The sequence below is a fragment of the Coregonus lavaretus genome, assembly GCF_964263955.1.
Source record: "Coregonus lavaretus genome assembly, chromosome: 18".
Taxonomy (NCBI): Eukaryota; Metazoa; Chordata; class Actinopteri; order Salmoniformes; family Salmonidae; genus Coregonus; species Coregonus lavaretus.
This window is the reverse complement of record NC_140005.1, coordinates 1,539,461-1,559,460: the sequence shown is the minus strand read 5'-3', so window position 1 is coordinate 1,559,460 and position 20,000 is coordinate 1,539,461. Positions and strand designations below refer to the sequence as shown.

The 20,000-nt window shown below is 42.9% G+C and overlaps 1 protein-coding gene across 1 annotated transcript in view; it reads right to left on the bottom strand.

Moving 5' to 3' along the window:
• Nucleotides 1–20,000, bottom strand: part of atrn (attractin) — a 193,302-nt gene that overhangs the window by 47,047 nt on the left and 126,255 nt on the right. Inside the window, exons 20-23 of the mRNA XM_084182443.1 lie at nucleotides 15,670–15,763; nucleotides 12,290–12,342; nucleotides 4,178–4,272; nucleotides 3,831–3,909 (exon numbers count right to left, since the gene is read on the bottom strand). Of these exons, the coding sequence (XP_084038569.1) occupies nucleotides 3,831–3,909; nucleotides 4,178–4,272; nucleotides 12,290–12,342; nucleotides 15,670–15,763 (321 nt within the window). The remainder of the gene's footprint in view (nucleotides 1–3,830; nucleotides 3,910–4,177; nucleotides 4,273–12,289; nucleotides 12,343–15,669; nucleotides 15,764–20,000) is intronic.

The following is a 20,000-nucleotide window of genomic DNA, read 5'->3' as shown; positions in this document are numbered from 1 at the left end:
GTTTATTATGGATCCCCATTAGTTCCTGTCAAGGCAGCAGCTACTCTTCCTGGGGTTTATTATGGATCCCCATTAGTTCCTGTCAAGGCAGCAGCTACTCTTCCTGGGGTTTATTATGGATCCCCATTAGTTCCTGCCAAGGCAGCAGCTACTCTTCCTGGGGTTTATTATGGATCCCCATTAGTTCCTGCCAAGGCAGCAGCTACTCTTCCTGGGGTTTATTATGGATCCCCATTAGTTCCTGCCAAGGCAGCAGCTACTCTTCCTGGGGTTTATTATGGATCCCCATTAGTTCCTGTCAAGGCAGCAGCTACTCTTCCTGGGGTTTATTATGGATCCCCATTAGTTCCTGCCAAGGCAGCAGCTACTCTTCCTGGGGTTTATTATGGATCCCCATTAGTTCCTGCCAAGGCAGCAGCTACTCTTCCTGGGGTTTATTATGGATCCCCATTAGTTCCTGCCAAGGCAGCAGCTACTCTTCCTGGGGTCCAGCAACATTAAGGCAGTTATATACAATTAAAAATATCACAACATTACATTTCACAACATATTAGGTGTGTGCCCTCAGGCCACTACTCTACTATCACATATCTACAACACAAAATCCATGTGTGTAGAGTGCATGTGTTATCATGTTGTGTCTGTGTGTGTCTTCACAGTCCCCGCTGTTCAATAAAGTGTATTTGTATCTGTTTTTTAAATCTGATTCTACTGCTTGCACCAGTTACCTGATGTGGAATAGAGTTCCATGTAGTCATGGCTCTATGTAGTACTGTTCGCCTCCCATAGTCTGTTCTGGACTTGGGGACTGTGAAGAGACCTCTGGTGGCATGTCTTGTGGGGTATGCATGGGTGTCTGAGCTGTGTGCTAGTAATTTAAACAGACAGCTCGGTTCATTCAGCATGTCAACACCTCTCGCAAAGACAAGTAGTGATGATGTCAATCTCTCCTCTACATTGAGCCAGGAGAGATTGACATGCATATCATTAATGTTAGCTCTCCGTGTACTTTTAAGGGCCAGCCGTGCTGCCCTGTTCTGAGCCAACTGTAATTTTCCCAAGTCCCTCTTTGTGCCACCTGACCACACGACTGAACAGTAGTCCAGGTGCAACAAAACTAGGGCCTGTAGGACCTGCCTTGTTGATAGTGCTGTTAAGAAGGCAGAGCAGCGCTTTATTATGGACAGACTTCTCCCCATCTTAGCTACTGTTGTATCAATATGTTTTGACCATGACAGTTTACAATCCAGGGTTACTCCAAGCAGTTTAGTCTCCTCAACTTGCTCAATTTCCACATTTATCATTCCGAGATGTAGTTGAGGTTTAGGGTTTTAGTGAATGATTTGTCCCAAATACAATGCTTTTAGTTTTGGAAATATTTAGGACTAACTTATTCCTTGCCACCCATTCTGAAACTAACTGCAGCTCTTTGTTAAGTATTGCAGTCATTTCAGTCACTGTAGTAGCTGACGTGTATAGTGTTGAGTCATCCGCATACATAGACACACTGGCTTTACTCAGAGCCAGTGGCATGTCGTTAGTAAAGATTGAAAAATAGCTGCCCTGGGGAATTCCTGATTCTACCTGGATTATGTTGGAGAGGCTTCCATTAAAGAACACCCTCTGTGTTCTGTTAGACAGGTAACTCTTTATCCACATTATAGAAGGGGGTGTAAAGCCATAACACACGTTTTTCCAGCAGCAGACTATGATTGATAATTTCAAAAGCCGCACTGAAGTCTAACAAAACAGCCCCCACAATATTTTTATCATCGATTTCTCTCAGCCAATCATCAGTCATTTGTGTAAGTGCTGTGCTTGTTGAATGTCCTTCCCTATAAGTGTGCTGAAAGTCTGTTGATAATTTGTTTATTGTAAAATAGCATTTTATCTGGTCAAACACCATTTTTTCCAATAGTTTACTAAGGGTTGGTAACAGGCTGATTGGTCGGCTATTTGAGCCAGTAAAGGGGGCTTTACTATTCTTGGGTAACGGAATGACTTTTGCTTCCCTCCAGGCCTGAGGACACACACTTTCTAGTAGGCTTAAATTGAAAATATGGCAAATAGTAGTGGCAATATCGTCCATTATTATCCTCAGAAATGTTCCATCCAAGTTGTCAGACCCCAGTGGCTTGTCATTGTTGATAGACAGCAATAATGTTTTCACCGCTTCCACACTCACTTTACGGAATTCCAAATGACAATGCCGGTCTTTCATAATTTTGTCAGTTATACTTGGATGTGTAGGTTCGGTATTTGTTGCTGGCATATCATGCCTAAGTATGCTAATCTTCCCAATGAAAAAATCATTAAAGTAGTTGGCAATATCAGTGGGTTTTGTGATGAATGAGCCATCTGATTCAATGAATAACAGAGCGGAATTCACCTTTTTGCCCAAAATGTAATTTAAGGTGCTTCAAAGCTTTTTACTATCATTCTTTATGTCATTTATCTTTGTTTCATAGTGGAGTTTCTTCTTCTTTTTATTCAGTTTAGTCACATGATTTCTCAATTTGCAGTACGTTTGCCAATCGGTTGTGCAGCCAGACCTATTTGCCATTCCTTTTGCCTCATCCCTCTCAACCATACCATTTTTCAATTCCTCATCAATCCACGGCGATTTAACAGTTTTTACAGTCATTTTCTTAATGAGTGCATGTTTATTAGTAACTGGAATAAGCAATTTCATAAATGTGTGAAGTGCAGCGTCTGGTTGCTCCTCATTACACACCACGGACCAACAAATATTATTTACATCAACAACATAGGAATCACTACAAAACGTATTGTATGACCTCTTATACACTATATTAGGACCAGCCTTTGGAACTTTGGTTTTCCTAGATATGGCTACGATATACTGTGATCACTACATCCTATGGATCTGGATCCTGCTTTCAAACAAATCTATGCAGCATTAGTAAAGATGTGATCAATACATGTTGATGATTCCATTCCTGTGCTGTTTGTAACCACCTTGGTAGGTTGACTGATAACCTGAACCAGGTTGCAGGCACTGGTTACAGTTTGAAGTTTTTTCTTGAGTGGGCAGCTTGATGAGAGCCAGTCAATATTTAAATCACCCAGAAATATATACTTCTCTGTTGATATCACATACATTATCAAGCATTTCACACATGTTATCCAGATACTGACTGTTAGCACTTGGTGGTCTATAGCAGCTTCCCACCAGAATGGGCTTTAGGTGAGGCAGATGAACCTGTAGCCATATTACTTCAACAGTATTTAACATGAGATCCTCTCTAAGCTTTACAGGAATGTGGCTCTAAATATAGCATCGTTCAGAGTAAGAATCAGTTCTGTTACCCGTGAAAGTGTGTTACCTGTGAAGTTGTGGTAAGGTGTGTTACCTGTGGAGGAGTGGTAAGGTGTGTTACCTGTAGAGGTGTGGTAAGGTGTGTTACCTGTGGAGGTGTGGTAAGGTGTGTTAACTGTGGAGGTGTGTTACCTGTAGAGGTGTGTTACCTGTAGAGGTGTGTTACCTGTAGAGGTGTGTTAACTGTAGAGGTGTGTTACCTGTAGAGGTGTGTTACCTGTAGAGGTGTGTTAACTGTAGAGGTGTGTTAACTGTAGAGGTGTGTTACCTGTAGAGGTGTGTTAACTGTAGAGGTGTGTTAACTGTAGAGGTGTGTTACCTGTAGAGGTGTGTTACCTGTAGAGGTGTGTTAACTGTAGAGGTGTGTTACCTGTAGAGGTGTGTTACCTGTAGAGGTGTGTTACCTGTAGAGGTGTGTTACCTGTGGAGGTGTGTTAACTGTAGAGGTGTGTTAAGGTGTTACCTGTGGAGGAGTGTTAAGGTGCGTTACCTGTGAAACTGGCGGCCCAGGTGATGTTGAGGTTGAAGTTCTTGGAGGCGTTAATGAAAACAACCAGATCACGATTCTGCTGTGGAGGAGAGGGAGAGGAGAGGAGAGGAGAGGAGAGGAGAGGAGAGGAGAGGAGAGGAGAGGAGAGGAGAGGAGAGGAGAGGAGAGGAGAGGAGAGGAGAGGAGAGGAGAGGAGAGGAGAGGAGAGGAGGGGAGGGGAGATAAATTCTGTTCACTGTTCATATTAGACTTTTTCCATGATGATCTGACCTTAACCATGAAACCAACTTCCTCGCGCATGGCCTGACCCCTGACCTTCTACCCTGGCAGTATGGGTGTGGTCCTACCTCCTCGGGCGTGGCTACAAAGTTGATGGCGGTGTAGTAGCGGTCGTCCTCCTGAGACAGACTGAAGGTGAACTGGTAGTCTATCAACAGGGTGTCTGGTGGGGAGATACACTCATTAGAACAGACATGTGACAGTATGACTATAGTGACTATGGTTATCATATTGACCATCAATATGACTATAGTGACTATGGTTATCATATTGACCATCAATATGACTATAGTGTCTATGGTTATCATATTGACCATCAATATGACTATAGTGACTATGGTTATCATATTGACCATCAATATGACTATAGTGTCTATGGTTATCATATTGACCATCAATATGACTATAGTGACTATGGTTATCATATTGACCATCAATATGACTATAGTGTCTATGGTTATCATATTGACCATCAATATGACTATAATGACTATGGTTATCATATTGACCATCAATATGACTATAATGACTATGGTTATCATATTGACCTTTATCAATATGACTATAGTGACTATGGTTATCATATTGACCTTTATCAATATGACTATAGTGACTATGGTTATCATATTGACCTTTATCAATATGACTATAATGACTATGGTTATCATATTGACCTTTATCAATATGACTATAGTGACTATGGTTATCATATTGACCTTTATCAATATGACTATAGTGACTATGGTTATCATATTGACCTTTATCAATATGACTATAGTGACTATGGTTATCATATTGACCTTTATCAATATGACTATAGTGACTATGGTTATCATATTGACCTTTATCAATATGACTATAGTGACTATGGTTATCATATTGACCTTTATCAATATGACTATAGTGACTATGGTTATCATATTGACCTTTATCAATATGACTATAGTGACTATGGTTATCATATTGACCATCAATATTACAACTAAATAAATAGTCCGCATTAAAGGGCAACTCCACCACTTTTCAACCTCTATTCATTAAAGTTCTACCCAATGACATCATCAAAAGTTAGAACCTTTTAAAAACAGTGATTTTCAAATTTCTTGAGTGCTTTTTACATAGTTGGTTCACGCCTCTTCATAGATAGTTGGTTCACTCCTCTTCATAGATACAGTGAGGGAAAAAAGTATTTGATCCAATGCTGATTTTGTACGTTTGTCCACTGACAAATAAATGATCATTCTATAATTATAATGGTAGGTTTATTTGAACAGTGAGAGACAGAATAACAACAAAATCCTGAAAAACGCATGTCAAAAATGTTATAAATTGATTTGCATTTTAAATGATGGAAATAAATATTTGACCCCTTCTCAATCAGAAAGATTTCTGGCTCCCAGGTGTCTTTTATACAGGTAACGAGCTGAGATTACGAGCACACTCTTAAAGGGAGTGCTCCAAATCTCAGCTTGTTACCTGTATAAAAGACCTGTCCACAGAAGCAATCAATCAATCAGATTGAGGAATCAGCCCAGAACTACAGGGGAGGATCTTGTCAATGATCTCAAAGCAGCTGGGACCATAGTCACCAAGAAAACAATTGGTAACACACTACGCCATGAAGGACTGAAATCCTGCAGCGCCCGCAAGGTCCCCCTGCTCAAGAAAGCACATATACATGCCCGTCTGAAGTTTGCCAATGAACATCTGAATGATTCAGAGGAGAACTGGGTGAAAGCGTTGTGGTCAGATGAGACCAAAATCGAGCTCTTTGGCATCAACTCAACTCGCCGTGTTTCGCCGTGTTTGGAGGAGGTGGAATGCTGCCTATGACCCCAAGAACACCATCCCCACCGTCAAAAATGGAGGTGGAAACATTATGCTTTGGGGGTGTTTTTCTGCTAAGGGGACAGGACAACTTCACCGCATCAAAGGGACGATGGACGGGGCCATGTACCGTCAAATCTTGCGTGAGAACCTCCTTCCCTCAGCCAGAGCATTGAAAATGGGTCGTGGATGGGTATTCCAGCATGACAATGACCCAAAACACACGGCCAAGGCAACAAAGGAGTGGCTCAAGAAGAAGCACATTAAGGTCCTGGAGTGGCCTAGCCAGTCTCCAGACCTTAATCCCATAGAAAATCTGTGGAGGGAGCTGAAGGTTCGAGTTGCCAAACGTCAGCCTCGAAACCTTAATGACTTGGAGAAGATCTGCAAAGTGGAGTGGGACAAAATCCCTCCTGAGATGTGTGCAAACCTGGTGGCCAACTACAAGAAACGTCTGACCTCTGTGATTGCCAACAAGGGTTTTGCCACCAAGTACTAAGTCATGTTTTGCAGAGGGGTCAGATACTTATTTCCCTCATTAAAATGCAAATCAATTTATAATATTATTGACATGCGTTTTTCTGGATTTTTTTGTTGTTATTCTGTCTCTCGCTGTTCAAATAAACCTACCATTAAAATTATAGACTGATCATGTCTTTGTCAGTGGGCAAACGTACAAAATCGGCAGGGGATCAAATACTTTTTTCCCTCACTGTAGTTGGTTCACGCCTCTGTTAATTAATTAATTAGGGTTAAGTGCCTTGCTCAAGGACACATCAAAATATTGTTGGCCCGGGGATTGGAACCAGTGACCTTTGGGTTACTGGCCCAAAGCACTAATCGTTACTGGCCCAACGCGCTACAGGATGTCCGTTTCAACATCAACTTACTGAAGGTTGTGGATGATTGCTGTGAAAGGGAAACTCCCCCACTATTCATCATCTACAAACCAAACCAGTGTCTACATCCACTACATGACCAGAAGTATGTGGACACCTGCTCGTCCAACATCTCATTCCAAAATCATGGGCATTAATATGGCGTTGGTCCCCCCTTTGCTGCTATAACAGCCTCCACTCTTCTGGGAAGGCTTTTCACTAGATGTTGGAACATTGCTGCGGGGACTTGCTTCCATTCAGCCACAAGAGCATTAGTGAGGTCGGGCACTGATGTTTGGCGATTAGGCCTGGCTCGCAGTCTGTGTTCCAATTCATCCCAAAGGTGTTCGATGGGGTTGAGGTCAGGGCTCTCAAGCTCTTCCACACCGATCTCGACAAACCATTTCTGTATGGTTTGTGCACGTGGGCATTGTCATGCTGAAACAGGAAAGGGCCTTCCCCAAACTGTTGCCACAAAGTTGGAAGCACAGAATCGTCTAGAATGTCATTCATCACTCCAGAGAACACGTTTCCACTGCTCCAGAGTCCAATGGTGGCAAGCTTTACACCACTCCAGCCGACGCTTGGCATTGCACATGGTGATCTTAGGCTTGTGTGCGGCTGCTCGGCCATGGAAACCCATTTCATAAAGCTCCCGACGAACAGTTATTGTGCTGACATTGCTTCCAGAGGCAGTTTGGAACTCAGTAGTGAGTGTTGCAACCGAGGACAGACCATTTTTATGCGTTACGTGCTTCAGTACTCCCATTCTGTGCGCTTGTGTGGCCTACCACTTCACGGCTGAGCCGTTTTTGCTCCTAGACATTTCCACTTCCCAATAACAGCACTTAGAGTTGACCGGGGCAGCTCTAGCAGGGCAGAAATTTGACGAAATGACTTGTTGGAAAGGTGGCATCCTATGACGGTGCCACGTTGAAAGTCACTGAGCTCTTCAGTAAGGCCATTCTACTGCCAATGTTTGTCTATGGAGATTGCATGGCTGTGTGCTCAATGTTATACACCTGTCAGCAACGGGTGGCTGGATAATCCACTAATTTGTAGTTTTGTAGAAAAACAATATAAATGTTTTACACAACAAACACTGAGATTCGCGGTGACTTGAGGAGCTATAAAAATCCCTCTGGCTAGAAACTCGTTGCAGGTTTTGAAAATCACCATTTTTCATACTTTTAATCCTAAGCATTTTTTAGGACATTTCTTCACATCTTTTTAGCCACAGATCATAGAAACGTGCTGTTTTCACATACAGTGCCTTCGGAAAGTATTCAGACCCCTAGACCTTTTCCACCTTTTTTTACGTTACAGCCATATTCTAAAATGGATTAAATAAATACAAATCCTTAGCAATTTACACACAATACCCCATAATGAGAAAGCAAAAACAGGTTTTTAGAAATGTTGCTAATTTATAAAAATATAATAAAAACAGCAATACCTTATTTACATATTCAGACTTCAGATTCCCTTTCCATTTACATAAGTATTCAAACCCTTTGCTATGAGACTCAAAATTGAGCTCAGGTGCATCCTGTTTCCATTGATCATCTTGGAGTCCACCTGTGGTAAATTCAATTGATTGGACATGATTTGGAAAGGCACACCTGTCTATATAAGATCCCACAGTTGAAAGTGCATGTCAGAGCAAAAATCAAGCCATGAGGTTGAAGGAATTGTCCGTAGAGCTCCGAGAAAGGATTGTGTCAAGGCACAGATCTGGGGAAGGGTACCAAATCATTTCTGCAGCATTGAAGGCCCCAAAAACACAGTCGCCTCCATCATTCTTAAATGGAAGAAGTTTAGAACCAGCAAGACTCTTCCTAGAGCTGGCCGCCCGGCCAAACTGAGCAATCGGGGGAGAAGGGCCTTGGTCAGGGAGGTGACCAAGAACCCAATGGTCACTAACAGAGCTCTAGAGTTCCTTTGTGGAGATGGGAGAACCTTCCAGAAGGACAACCATCTCTGCAGCACTCCACCAATCAGGCCTTTATGGTAGAGGGGCCAGACGGAAGCCACTCCTCAGTAAAAGGCACATGACAGCCCGCTTGGGGTTTGTCAAAAGGCACCTAAAGACTCTCAGACCATGAGAAACAAGATTCTCTGGTCTGAAGAAACCAAGATTGGACTCTTTGGCCTGAATGCCAAGCATCACGTCTGGAGGAAACCTGGCACCATCCCTACGGTGAAGCATGGTGGTGGCAGCATCATGCTGTGGGGATGTTCTTCAGCGGCAGGGAGACTAGTCAGGATCGAGGCAAACATGAACGGAACAAAGTACAGAGAGATCCTTGATGAAAACCTGCTCCAGAGCGCTCAGGACCTCAGACTGGGGTGAAGGTTTACCTTCCAACAGGACAATGACCCTAAGAACACAGCCAAGACGACGCAGGAGTGGCTTCGGGACAAGTCTCTGAATGTCCTTGAGTGGCCCAGCCAGAGCCCGGACTTGAACCCAATCGAACATCTCTGGAGAGACCTGAAAATAGCTGTGCAGTGACGCTACCCATCCAACCTGACAGAGCTTGAGAGGATCTGCAGAGAAGAATGGGAGGAACTCCCCAAATACAGGTGTGCCAAGCTTGTAGCATCATACCCAAGAAGACTCTAGGCTGTAATCGCTGCCAAAGGTGCTTCAACAAAAGTACTGAGTAAAGGGTCGGAAATACTTATGTAAATGTGATATTTCAGGTTTAATTTTCAGGCAAAAAACTCTAAAAATCTGTTTATGCTTCATCATTATGGGTTATTGTGTGTAGATTGATGAGGGGAAAAAAACAATTTACTCAATTTTAGAATAAGGCTGTAATGTAACGTAATGTGGAAAAAGTCAAGGGGTCTGAATACTTTCCAAAGGCACTGGTTTGGTGCAGGAGATAATGAATAGGAGGTTGAAATGTGGCGTAGTTCAGTTATAACAACATAATATGTTTGCTGCTCACTTGGTTAAGAGTCTCATGGACTTGGTTAAGAGTCTAATGGACTTGGTTAAGAGCCTCATGGACTTGGTTAAGAGTCTCATGGACTTGGTTAAGAGCCTCGTGGACTTGGTTAAGAGTCTCATGGACTTGGTTAAGAGCCTCATGGACTTGGTTAAGAGTCTCGTGGACTTGGTTAAGAGTCTCGTGGACTTGGTTAAGAGTCTCGTGGACTTGGTTAAGAGTCTCGTGGACTTGGTTAAGAGTCTCGTGGACTTGGTTAAGAGTCTCGTGGACTTGGTTAAGAGTCTCGTGGACTTGGTTAAGAGTCTCATGGACTTGGTTAAGAGCCTTATGGACTTGGTTAAGAGTCTCATGGACTTGGTTAAGAGTCTCATGGACTTGGTTAAGAGTCTCATGGACTTGGTTAAGAGCCTTATGGACTTGGTTAAGAGTCTCATGGACTTGGTTAAGAGTCTCATGGACTTGGTTAAGAGTCTCATGGACTTGGTTAAGAGCCTCATGGACTTGGTTAAGAGCCTCATGGACTTGGTTAAGAGTCTCATGGACTTGGTTAAGAGTCTCGTGGACTTGGTTAAGAGTCTCATTAACACCATAGTGATACAAATCTGCATCCCAAATGGCACCCCAGGGCCCACAAGGCTTTGGTCTAAAGTAGTGCACTATGGTACCTGGTCTAAAGTAGTGCACTATGGTACCTGGTCTAAAGTAGTGCACAAAATACGGAACAGGGTTACTATTTGGGACACAACCCACATAATGTATAGTATATAGGTATATAACTATATTTAATTATGTGGTGAAAACTGAACTTGTCCTGTCCCTGAGAGAAGGATCCCTATGACAGCGAGTTAAAGAACAGTGATCCTGATTTCACAAACAATCCCAAACCCACAAAACCAGCTATTCAATTGATCTACATCCTCCCTCTAGGGAGAAATATGAGGGGAAAGAGGAGAGAGAAAGATGTTCTACTCTGAAGGACTCTGCCTCAGTGTGATGTTCTACTCTGAAGGACTCCGCCTCAGTGTGATGTTCTACTCTGAAGGACTCCGCCTCAGCGCGATGTTATACTCTGAAGGACTCCGCCTCAGCGCGATGTTCTACTCTGAAGGACTCCGCCTCAGCGCGATGTTCTACTCTGAAGGACTCCGCCTCAGTGCGATGTTCTACTCTGAGGGACTCCGCCTCAGTGTGATGTTCTACTCTGAAGGACTCCGCCTCAGTGCGATGTTCTACTCTGAGGGACTCTGCCTCAGTGTGATGTTCTACTCTGAAGGACTCCCCCTCAGTGCGATGTTCTACTCTGAAGGACTCCGCCTCAGTGCGATGTTCTACTCTGAAGGACTCCGCCTCAGCGCGATGTTCTACTCTGAAGGACTCCGCCCTAGCGCGATGTTCTACTCTGAAGGACTCCGCCTCAGTGCGATGTTCTACTCTGAAGGACTCCGCCTCAGTGCGATGTTCTACTCTGAGGGACTCCGCCTCAGTGTGAGGTTCTACTCTGAAGGACTCCGCCTCAGTGCGATGTTCTACTCTGAGGGACTCTGCCTCAGTGTGATGTTCTACTCTGAAGGACTCCCCCTCAGTGCGATGTTCTACTCTGAAGGACTCCGCCTCAGTGCGATGTTCTACTCTGAAGGACTCCGCCTCAGTGTGATGTTCTACTCTGAAGGACTCCGCCTCAGTATGATGTTCTACTCTGAAGGACTCCGCCTCAGTGCGATGTTCTACTCTGAAGGACTCCGCCTCAGTGTGATGTTCTACTCTGAAGGACTCCCCCTCAGCGCGATGTTCTACTCTGAAGGACTCCGCCTCAGCGTGATGTTCTACTCTGAAGGACTCCCCCTCAGCGCGATGTTCTACTCTGAAGGACTCCCCCTCAGCGCGATGTTCTACTCTGAAGGACTCCGCCTCAGCGCGATGTTCTACTCTGAAGGACTCCGCCTCAGTGTGATGTTCTACTCTGAAGGACTCCCCCTCAGCGCGATGTTCTACTCTGAAGGACTCGGTCTCAGTGCGATGTTCTACTCTGAAGGACTCCGCCTCAGCGCGATGTTCTACTCTGAAGGACTCCGCCTCAGTGTGATGTTCTACTCTGAAGGACTCCCCCTCAGCGCGATGTTCTACTCTGAAGGACTCCGCCTCAGCGTGATGTTCTACTCTGAAGGACTCCCCCTCAGCGCGATGTTCTACTCTGAAGGACTCCCCCTCAGCGCGATGTTCTACTCTGAAGGACTCCGCCTCAGCGCGATGTTCTACTCTGAAGGACTCCGCCTCAGTGTGATGTTCTACTCTGAAGGACTCCCCCTCAGCGCGATGTTCTACTCTGAAGGACTCCCCCTCAGCGCGATGTTCTACTCTGAAGGACTCCCCCTCAGTGTGATGTTCTACTCTGAAGGACTCCCCCTCAGCGCGATGTTCTACTCTGAAGGACTCGGTCTCAGTGCGATGTTCTACTCTGAAGGACTCCGCCTCAGCGCGATGTTCTACTCTGAAGGCAGATTGTAGTTCCACTTACAGTAACACGTTCCTTTCAGAGGGTTGCCTTGGTAACGGTTCTCCACTTCGCACCTGAGGTAAAGGGGATGAAGGGGAATAAAAGAGAAGAAGAAGAGTTAGAACTGTACTGAGTTAGTCATACAGGTTATAATGGCCTGAACTGTACTGAGTTAGTCATACAGGTTATAATGGTCTGAACTGTACTGAGTTAGTCATACAGGTTATAATGGCCTGAACTGTACTGAGTTAGTCATACAGGTTATAATGGTCTGAACTATACTGAGTTAGTCATACAGGTTATAATGGTCTGAACTGTACTGAGTTAGTCATACAGGTTATAATGGTCTGAACTGTACTGAGTTAGTCATACAGGTTATAATGGTCTGAACTGTACTGAGTTAGTCATACAGGTTATAATGGTCTGAACTGTACTGAGTTAGTCATACAGGTTATAATGGTCTGAACTGTACTGAGTTAGTCATACAGGTTATAATGGTCTGAACTGTACTAGTTAGTCATACAGGTTATAATGGTCTGAACTGTACTGAGTTAGTCATACAGGTTATAATGGTCTGAACTGTACTAGTTAGTCATACAGGTTATAATGGTCTGAACTGTACTGAGTTCGTCATACAGGTTATAATGGCCTGAACTGTACTGAGTTCGTCATACAGGTTATAATGGCCTGAACTGTACTGAGTTAGTCATACAGGTTATAATGGTCTGAACTGTACTGAGTTAGTCATACAGGTTATAATGGTCTGAACTGTACTGAGTTAGTCATACAGGTTATAATGGCCTGAACTGTACTGAGTTAGTCATACAGGTTATAATGGCCTGAACTGTACTGAGTTAGTCATACAGGTTATAATGGCCTGAACTGTACTGAGTTAGTCATACAGGTTATAATGGCCTGAACTGTACTGAGTTAGTCATACAGGTTATAATGGTCTGAACTGTACTGAGTTAGTCATACAGGTTATAATGGTCTGAACTGTACTGAGTTAGTCATACAGGTTATAATGGTCTGAACTGTACTGAGTTAGTCATACAGGTTATAATGGTCTGAACTGTACTGAGTTAGTCATACAGGTTATAATGGTCTGAACTGTACTGAGTTAGTCATACAGGTTATAATGGTCTGAACTGTACTGAGTTAGTCATACAGGTTATAATGGTCTGAACTGTACTGAGTTAGTCATACAGGTTATAATGGTCTGAACTGTACTGAGTTAGTCATACAGGTTATAATGGCCTGAACTGTACTGAGTTAGTCATACAGGTTATAATGGCCTGAACTGTACTGAGTTAGTCATACAGGTTATAATGGTCTGAACTGTACTGAGTTAGTCATACAGGTTATAATGGTCTGAACTGTACTGAGTTAGTCATACAGGTTATAATGGTCTGAACTGTACTGAGTTAGTCATACAGGTTATAATGGTCTGAACTGTACTGAGTTAGTCATACAGGTTATAATGGCCTGAACTGTACTGAGTTAGTCATACAGGTCATAATGGCCTGAACTGTACTGAGTTAGTCATACAGGTTATAATGGCCTGAACTGTACTGAGTTAGTCATACAGGTTATAATGGTCTGAACTGTACTGAGTTAGTCATACAGGTTATAATGGTCTGAACTGTACTGAGTTAGTCATACAGGTTATAATGGTCTGAACTGTACTGAGTTAGTCATACAGGTTATAATGGCCTGAACTGTACTGAGTTAGTCATACAGGTTATAATGGCCTGAACTGTACTGAGTTAGTCATACAGGTTATAATGGCCTGAACTGTACTGAGTTAGTCATACAGGTTATAATGGTCTGAACTGTACTGAGTTAGTCATACAGGTTATAATGGTCTGAACTGTACTGAGTTAGTCATACAGGTTATAATGGTCTGAACTGTACTGAGTTAGTCATACAGGTTATAATGGTCTGAACTGTACTGAGTTAGTCATACAGGTTATAATGGTCTGAACTGTACTGAGTTAGTCATACAGGTTATAATGGTCTGAACTGTACTGAGTTAGTGATACAGGTTATAATGGTCTGAACTGTACTGAGTTAGTCATACAGGTTATAATGGCCTGAACTGTACTGAGTTAGTCATACAGGTTATAATGGCCTGAACTGTACTGAGTTAGTCATACAGGTTATAATGGTCTGAACTGTACTGAGTTAGTCATACAGGTTATAATGGTCTGAACTGTACTGAGTTAGTCATACAGGTTATAATGGCCTGAACTGTACTGAGTTAGTCATACAGGTTATAATGGTCTGAACTGTACTGAGTTAGTCATACAGGTTATAATGGTCTGAACTGTACTGAGTTAGTCATACAGGTTATAATGGTCTGAACTGTACTGAGTTAGTCATACAGGTTATAATGGCCTGAATTGTACTGAGTTAGTCATATAGGTTATAATGGTCTGAACTGTACTGAGTTAGTCATACAGGTTATAATGGTCTGAACTGTACTGAGTTAGTCATACAGGTTATAATGGTCTGAACTGTACTGAGTTAGTCATACAGGTTATAATGGTCTGAACTGTACTGAGTTAGTCATACAGGTTATAATGGCCTGAACTGCATGTAGTGAAACATACTACTATGTACTATGTAATAAGTATGCAATATACTAAGTGTGTAATGTGTGTAATATGTAGTGTAGCGTAGCGTAGCGTAGTGTAGCGTAGCGTAGTGTAGCGTAGTGTAGTGTAGCATAGTGTAGCGTAGTGTAGCATCGTGTAGCGTAGCGTAGCGTAGTGTAGCGTAGTGTAGCGTAGCCTAGCGTAGTGTAGCGTAGCCTAGCGTAGTGTAGCGTAGTGTAGCGTAGTGTAGTGTAGTGTAGCGTAGTGTAGCGTAGCCTAGCGTAGTGTAGCGTAGTGTAGCGTAGTGTAGCATAGTGTAGCGTAGTGTAGCATAGTGTAGCGTAGTGTAGTGTAGCGTAGTGTAGCGTAGCCTAGCGTAGTGTAGTGTAGCATAGTGTAGCCTAGCGTAGCGTAGCGTAGTGTAGCGTAGCGTAGTGTAGCGTAGTGTAGCGTAGCCTAGCGTAGTGTAGCGTAGCGTAGTGTAGCGTAGTGTAGCATAGTGTAGCGTAGTGTAGCATAGTGTAGCGTAGCGTAGTGTAGTGTAGCGTAGTGTAGCGTAGCCTAGCGTAGTGTAGCATAGTGTAGCGTAGCGTAGTGTAGCGTAGTGTAGTGTAGCATAGTGTAGCGTAGTGTAGCGTAGTGTAGCGTAGTGTGGCATAGCCTAGCGTAGTGTAGCGTAGCCTAGTGTAGCGTAGTGTAGTGTAGCCTAGCATAGTGTAGCGTAGTGTAGCGTAGCGTAGTGTAGCGTAGCCTAGCGTAGTGTAGCATAGTGTAGTGTAGCGTAGCCTAGCGTAGCGTACTTACAGGTGACAGCGGTCTCCTTTGACGCCCTTGGTGGTGCAGAAACACTTCCCGTTGTTGGGGTTACATATACTGGCATGGCCATTACACTTACAAGCTGTAACACAACATTATTACATTAATATAACAAGCATGGGTCATTATAGAATGAACAGTTACACTGGCAATAACATGGGTCATTATAGAATGAACAGTTACACTGGCAATAACAAGGGTCATTATACAACAGTTACACTGGCAATAACATGGGTCATTATAGAATGAACAGTTACACTGGCAATAACAAGGGTCATTATACAACAGTTACACTGGCAATAACATGGGTCATTATAGAATGAACAGTTACACTGGCAATAACAAGGGTCATTATAGAATGAACAGTTACACTGGCAATAACAAGGGTCATTATAGAATGAACAGTTACACTGGCAATAACAAGGGTCATTATAGAATGAACAGTTACACTGGCAATAACAAGGGTCATTATAGAATGAACAGTTACACTGGCAATAACATGGGTCATTATAGAATGAACAGTTACACTAGAATGAACAGTTACACTGGCAATAACATGGGTCATTATAGAATGAACAGTTACACTGGCAATAACATGGGTCATTATAGAATGAACAGTTACACTGGCAATAACATGGGTCATTATAGAATGAACAGTTACACTGGCAATAACAAGGGTCATTATAGAATGAACAGTTACACTGGCAATAACATGGGTCATTATAGAATGAACAGTTACACTGGCAATAACAAGGGTCATTATAGAATGAACAGTTACACTGGCAATAACAAGGGTCATTATAGAATGAACAGTTACACTGGCAATAACAAGAGTCATTATAGAATGAACAGTTACACTGGCAATAACAAGGGTCATTATAGAATGAACAGTTACACTGGCAATAACAAGGGTCATTATAGAATGAACAGTTACACTGGCAATAACATGGGTCATTATAGAATGAACAGTTACACTGGCAATAACAAGGGTCATTATAGAATGAACAGTTACACTGGCAATAACATGGGTCATTATAGAATGAACAGTTACACTGGCAATAACAAGAGTCATTATAGAATGAACAGTTACACTGGCAATAACAAGGGTCATTATAGAATGAACAGTTACACTGGCAATAACATGGGTCATTATAGAATGAACAGTTACACTGGCAATAACAAGGGTCATTATAGAATGAACAGTTACACTGGCAATAACAAGGGTCATTATAGAATGAACAGTTACACTGGCAATAACAAGGAAAGCCAAATGACCAAAGGCAGGGCCTGAAGTTATTTATAAGAGATCAGTCAAAATGTTGAAGATGTAAAACTTGTACAGTATGTTGTTCTGATGTGTATAAGGAGGAGAATCCAGATACAGCACTGGGGTATTTGTAAATGTATTATTGCCAATTGTTGACAATCATGCACCTGTTAACACTAGAACCGCCATAGGCTAACGGCCACTGACATTTGATTATGCAAATTTTAAATTAAATAAAAATTAAATAAGCTATGTCCTGCTCCTTCCCTGACTTTTCCTAAATTTTTGTATTTTTGCTCATTTGTCAGAATTTTATTTTAACATAAAAGTATTTAGAGCCCTTTTACCAGTTTTTATTTCACACCTAACTCAACCCGCCAAGACAACGTGCTGTAGGACGTTGGTACCCAGACAGGCGTTAACCCGCCTCTCTCTCCTCACTGAATGACAAATGGATGAATGGGCGATAATTGTGCACCTTACTTCAAAATGTAATTTAAATTAGGCCGAACTGAACGATAAGGAGGGTGAAGAGGTTGATTTCATTTAGAAAGACAATAGTGTAATGATGAGTTTGTGTTATGCCTGTTTATCAGTAGCAAATCATTTGACCGAACACCTTGGGGGTTGATACCATTCTCTTTTATGTTTTACTTTGTAAAAATAAGTTGTTATGGGACTGTTTTATTTACTGTAAATCTATTACTAATCAAATGTATTGTAAGGGAAATGAAAACATGCTATGTGTTGCAGTAGTCCTTTAGAATAACTATGACTCTATCCATGTTGATGAACGGGAAACAAAACAATGCCAGTCAGCCTGCACAGCCGGCCCATCAAAACTACACCTACATTTCACACATAAGAGGTAGCCTATAAAGATTACATTTACAATAATCTGATGAGTGACAATATTAGGCCTATCAGTTGTCAAATGTGACTCATTTCAGGAAACTAGGCGTATGTCACTACTTCACAGGAGAGCCATTTGAACATTAACTTTTTTTTTTAGTTTTACGCGGCGAGCTTTACACCACTCCAGCCGACGCTTGGCATTGCGCATGGTGATCTAAGGCTTGTGTGCGGCTGCTCGGCCATGGAAACCCATTTCATGAAGATCCCGACGAACAGTTATTGTGCTGACGTTGCTTCCAGAGGCAGTTTGGAACTCAGTAGTGAGTGTTGCAACCGAGGACATACGATTTTTACACGCTACGCGCTTCAGCACTCGGCCGTCCCGTTGTTGCTCCTAGACGTTTCCACTTCACAATAACAGCACTTACATTTGACCGGGGCAGCTCTAGCAGGGCAGAAATTTGATGAACTGACTTGTTGGGAAGGTGGCATCCTATGACGGTGCCACGTTGAAAGTCACTGAGCTCTTCAGTAAGGCCATTCTACTGCCAATGTTTGTCTATGGAGATTGCATGGCTGTGTGCTCGATTTTATACACCTGTCAGCAACGGGTGTAGCTGAAATGGTCTAAGGCACTGCATCTCAGTGCTTGAGGCGTCACTACAGACCCCCTGGTTCGATTCCAGGCTGTATCACAACCGGCCGTGATTGGGAGTCCAATAGGTCTGCGCACAATGTAGGCCGTCATTGTAAATAAGAATTTGTTCTTAACTGACTTGCCTAGTTAAATAAAGGTAAAATAAAAATAAATAAAAAATAGCCGAATCCACTAATTTGAAGGGGTGTCCACATACACTTTTTATACAAAAGTATCTCATTTACATAAATATTCACACCCTTGAGTCAATACTTTGTAGAAGCTCCTTTGGTGGTACAGCTTTGAGTCGTCTTGGGTATGTCAGAGGAAGGTCCAAAAATAGTCAAATTCTCCAGACACCCAAGTCATAGACTGTTCTCTCTGCTACCGCACAGCAAGCGGTACCGTAGCACCAAGTCTTGGTCCAAAAGGCTCCTTAACAGCTTCTACCCCCAAGCCATAAGACTGCTGAACAATTAATCAAATGGCTACCAGGACTATTTGCATTGACCCCCCCTTTGATTTACATTGCTGCTACACACTGTTTATTATCTATGCAGTCACTTTACCCCTACCTACTCGACTAATCTGTACCCCCGCACATTGACTCGGTACCGGCACCCCCCTGTATATAGCCTCGCTATTGTGTTACTTTTTATTAAATGTTGTACTTTTGTTTATTTAGTAAATATTATCTTGAACTGCATTGTTCGTTAAGGGCTTGTAAGTAAGCACTTCACGGTAAGGTCTACACCTGTTGTATTCGGAGCATGTGACAAATAAAATTGATTTGATCTGATGTGATTTTGATAAACTTTGACATCTGGTTCTGGGGATTTTCTCCCATTCTTCCTTGCAGATTTCTCAAGCTCTGGTGTTCTCATCTCAGCCAAGGAACTCTGTAGTTCTGTCAGAGTAGTCATTGGGCTCTGGTGTTCTCATCTCAGCCAAGGAACTCTGTAGTTCTGTCAGAGTAGTCATTGGGCTCTGGTGTTCTCCCATCTCAGCCAAGGAACTCTGTAGTTCTGTCAGAGTAGTCATTGGGATCTGGTGTTCTCTCATCTCAGCCAAGGAACTCTGTAGTTCTGTCAGAGTAGTCATTGGGCTCTGGTGTTCTCATCTCAGCCAAGGAACTCTGTAGTTCTGTCAGAGTAGTCATTGGGCTCTGGTGTTCTCCCATCTCAGCCAAGGAACTCTGTAGTTCTGTCAGAGTAGTCATTGGGCTCTGGTGTTCTCCCATCTCAGCCAAGGAACTCTGTAGTTCTGTCAGAGTAGTCATTGGGCTCTGGTGTTCTCATCTCAGCCAAGGAACTCTGTAGTTCTGTCAGAGTAGTCATTGGGCTCTGGTGTTCTCCCATCTCAGCCAAGGAACTCTGTAGTTCTGTCAGAGTAGTCATTGGGCTCTGGTGTTTTATTTATTTATTATTATACATTTGTACATGTGTGAATTTGCATAGCCACTCCCCCTGAGACACCCTCGGAGAGTGGGGTCAGAGCCAGGGATCAGCCATTATTGACGGCGACCCTGGAGTAATTGGGGTTAAGTGCCTTGTTCAAGGG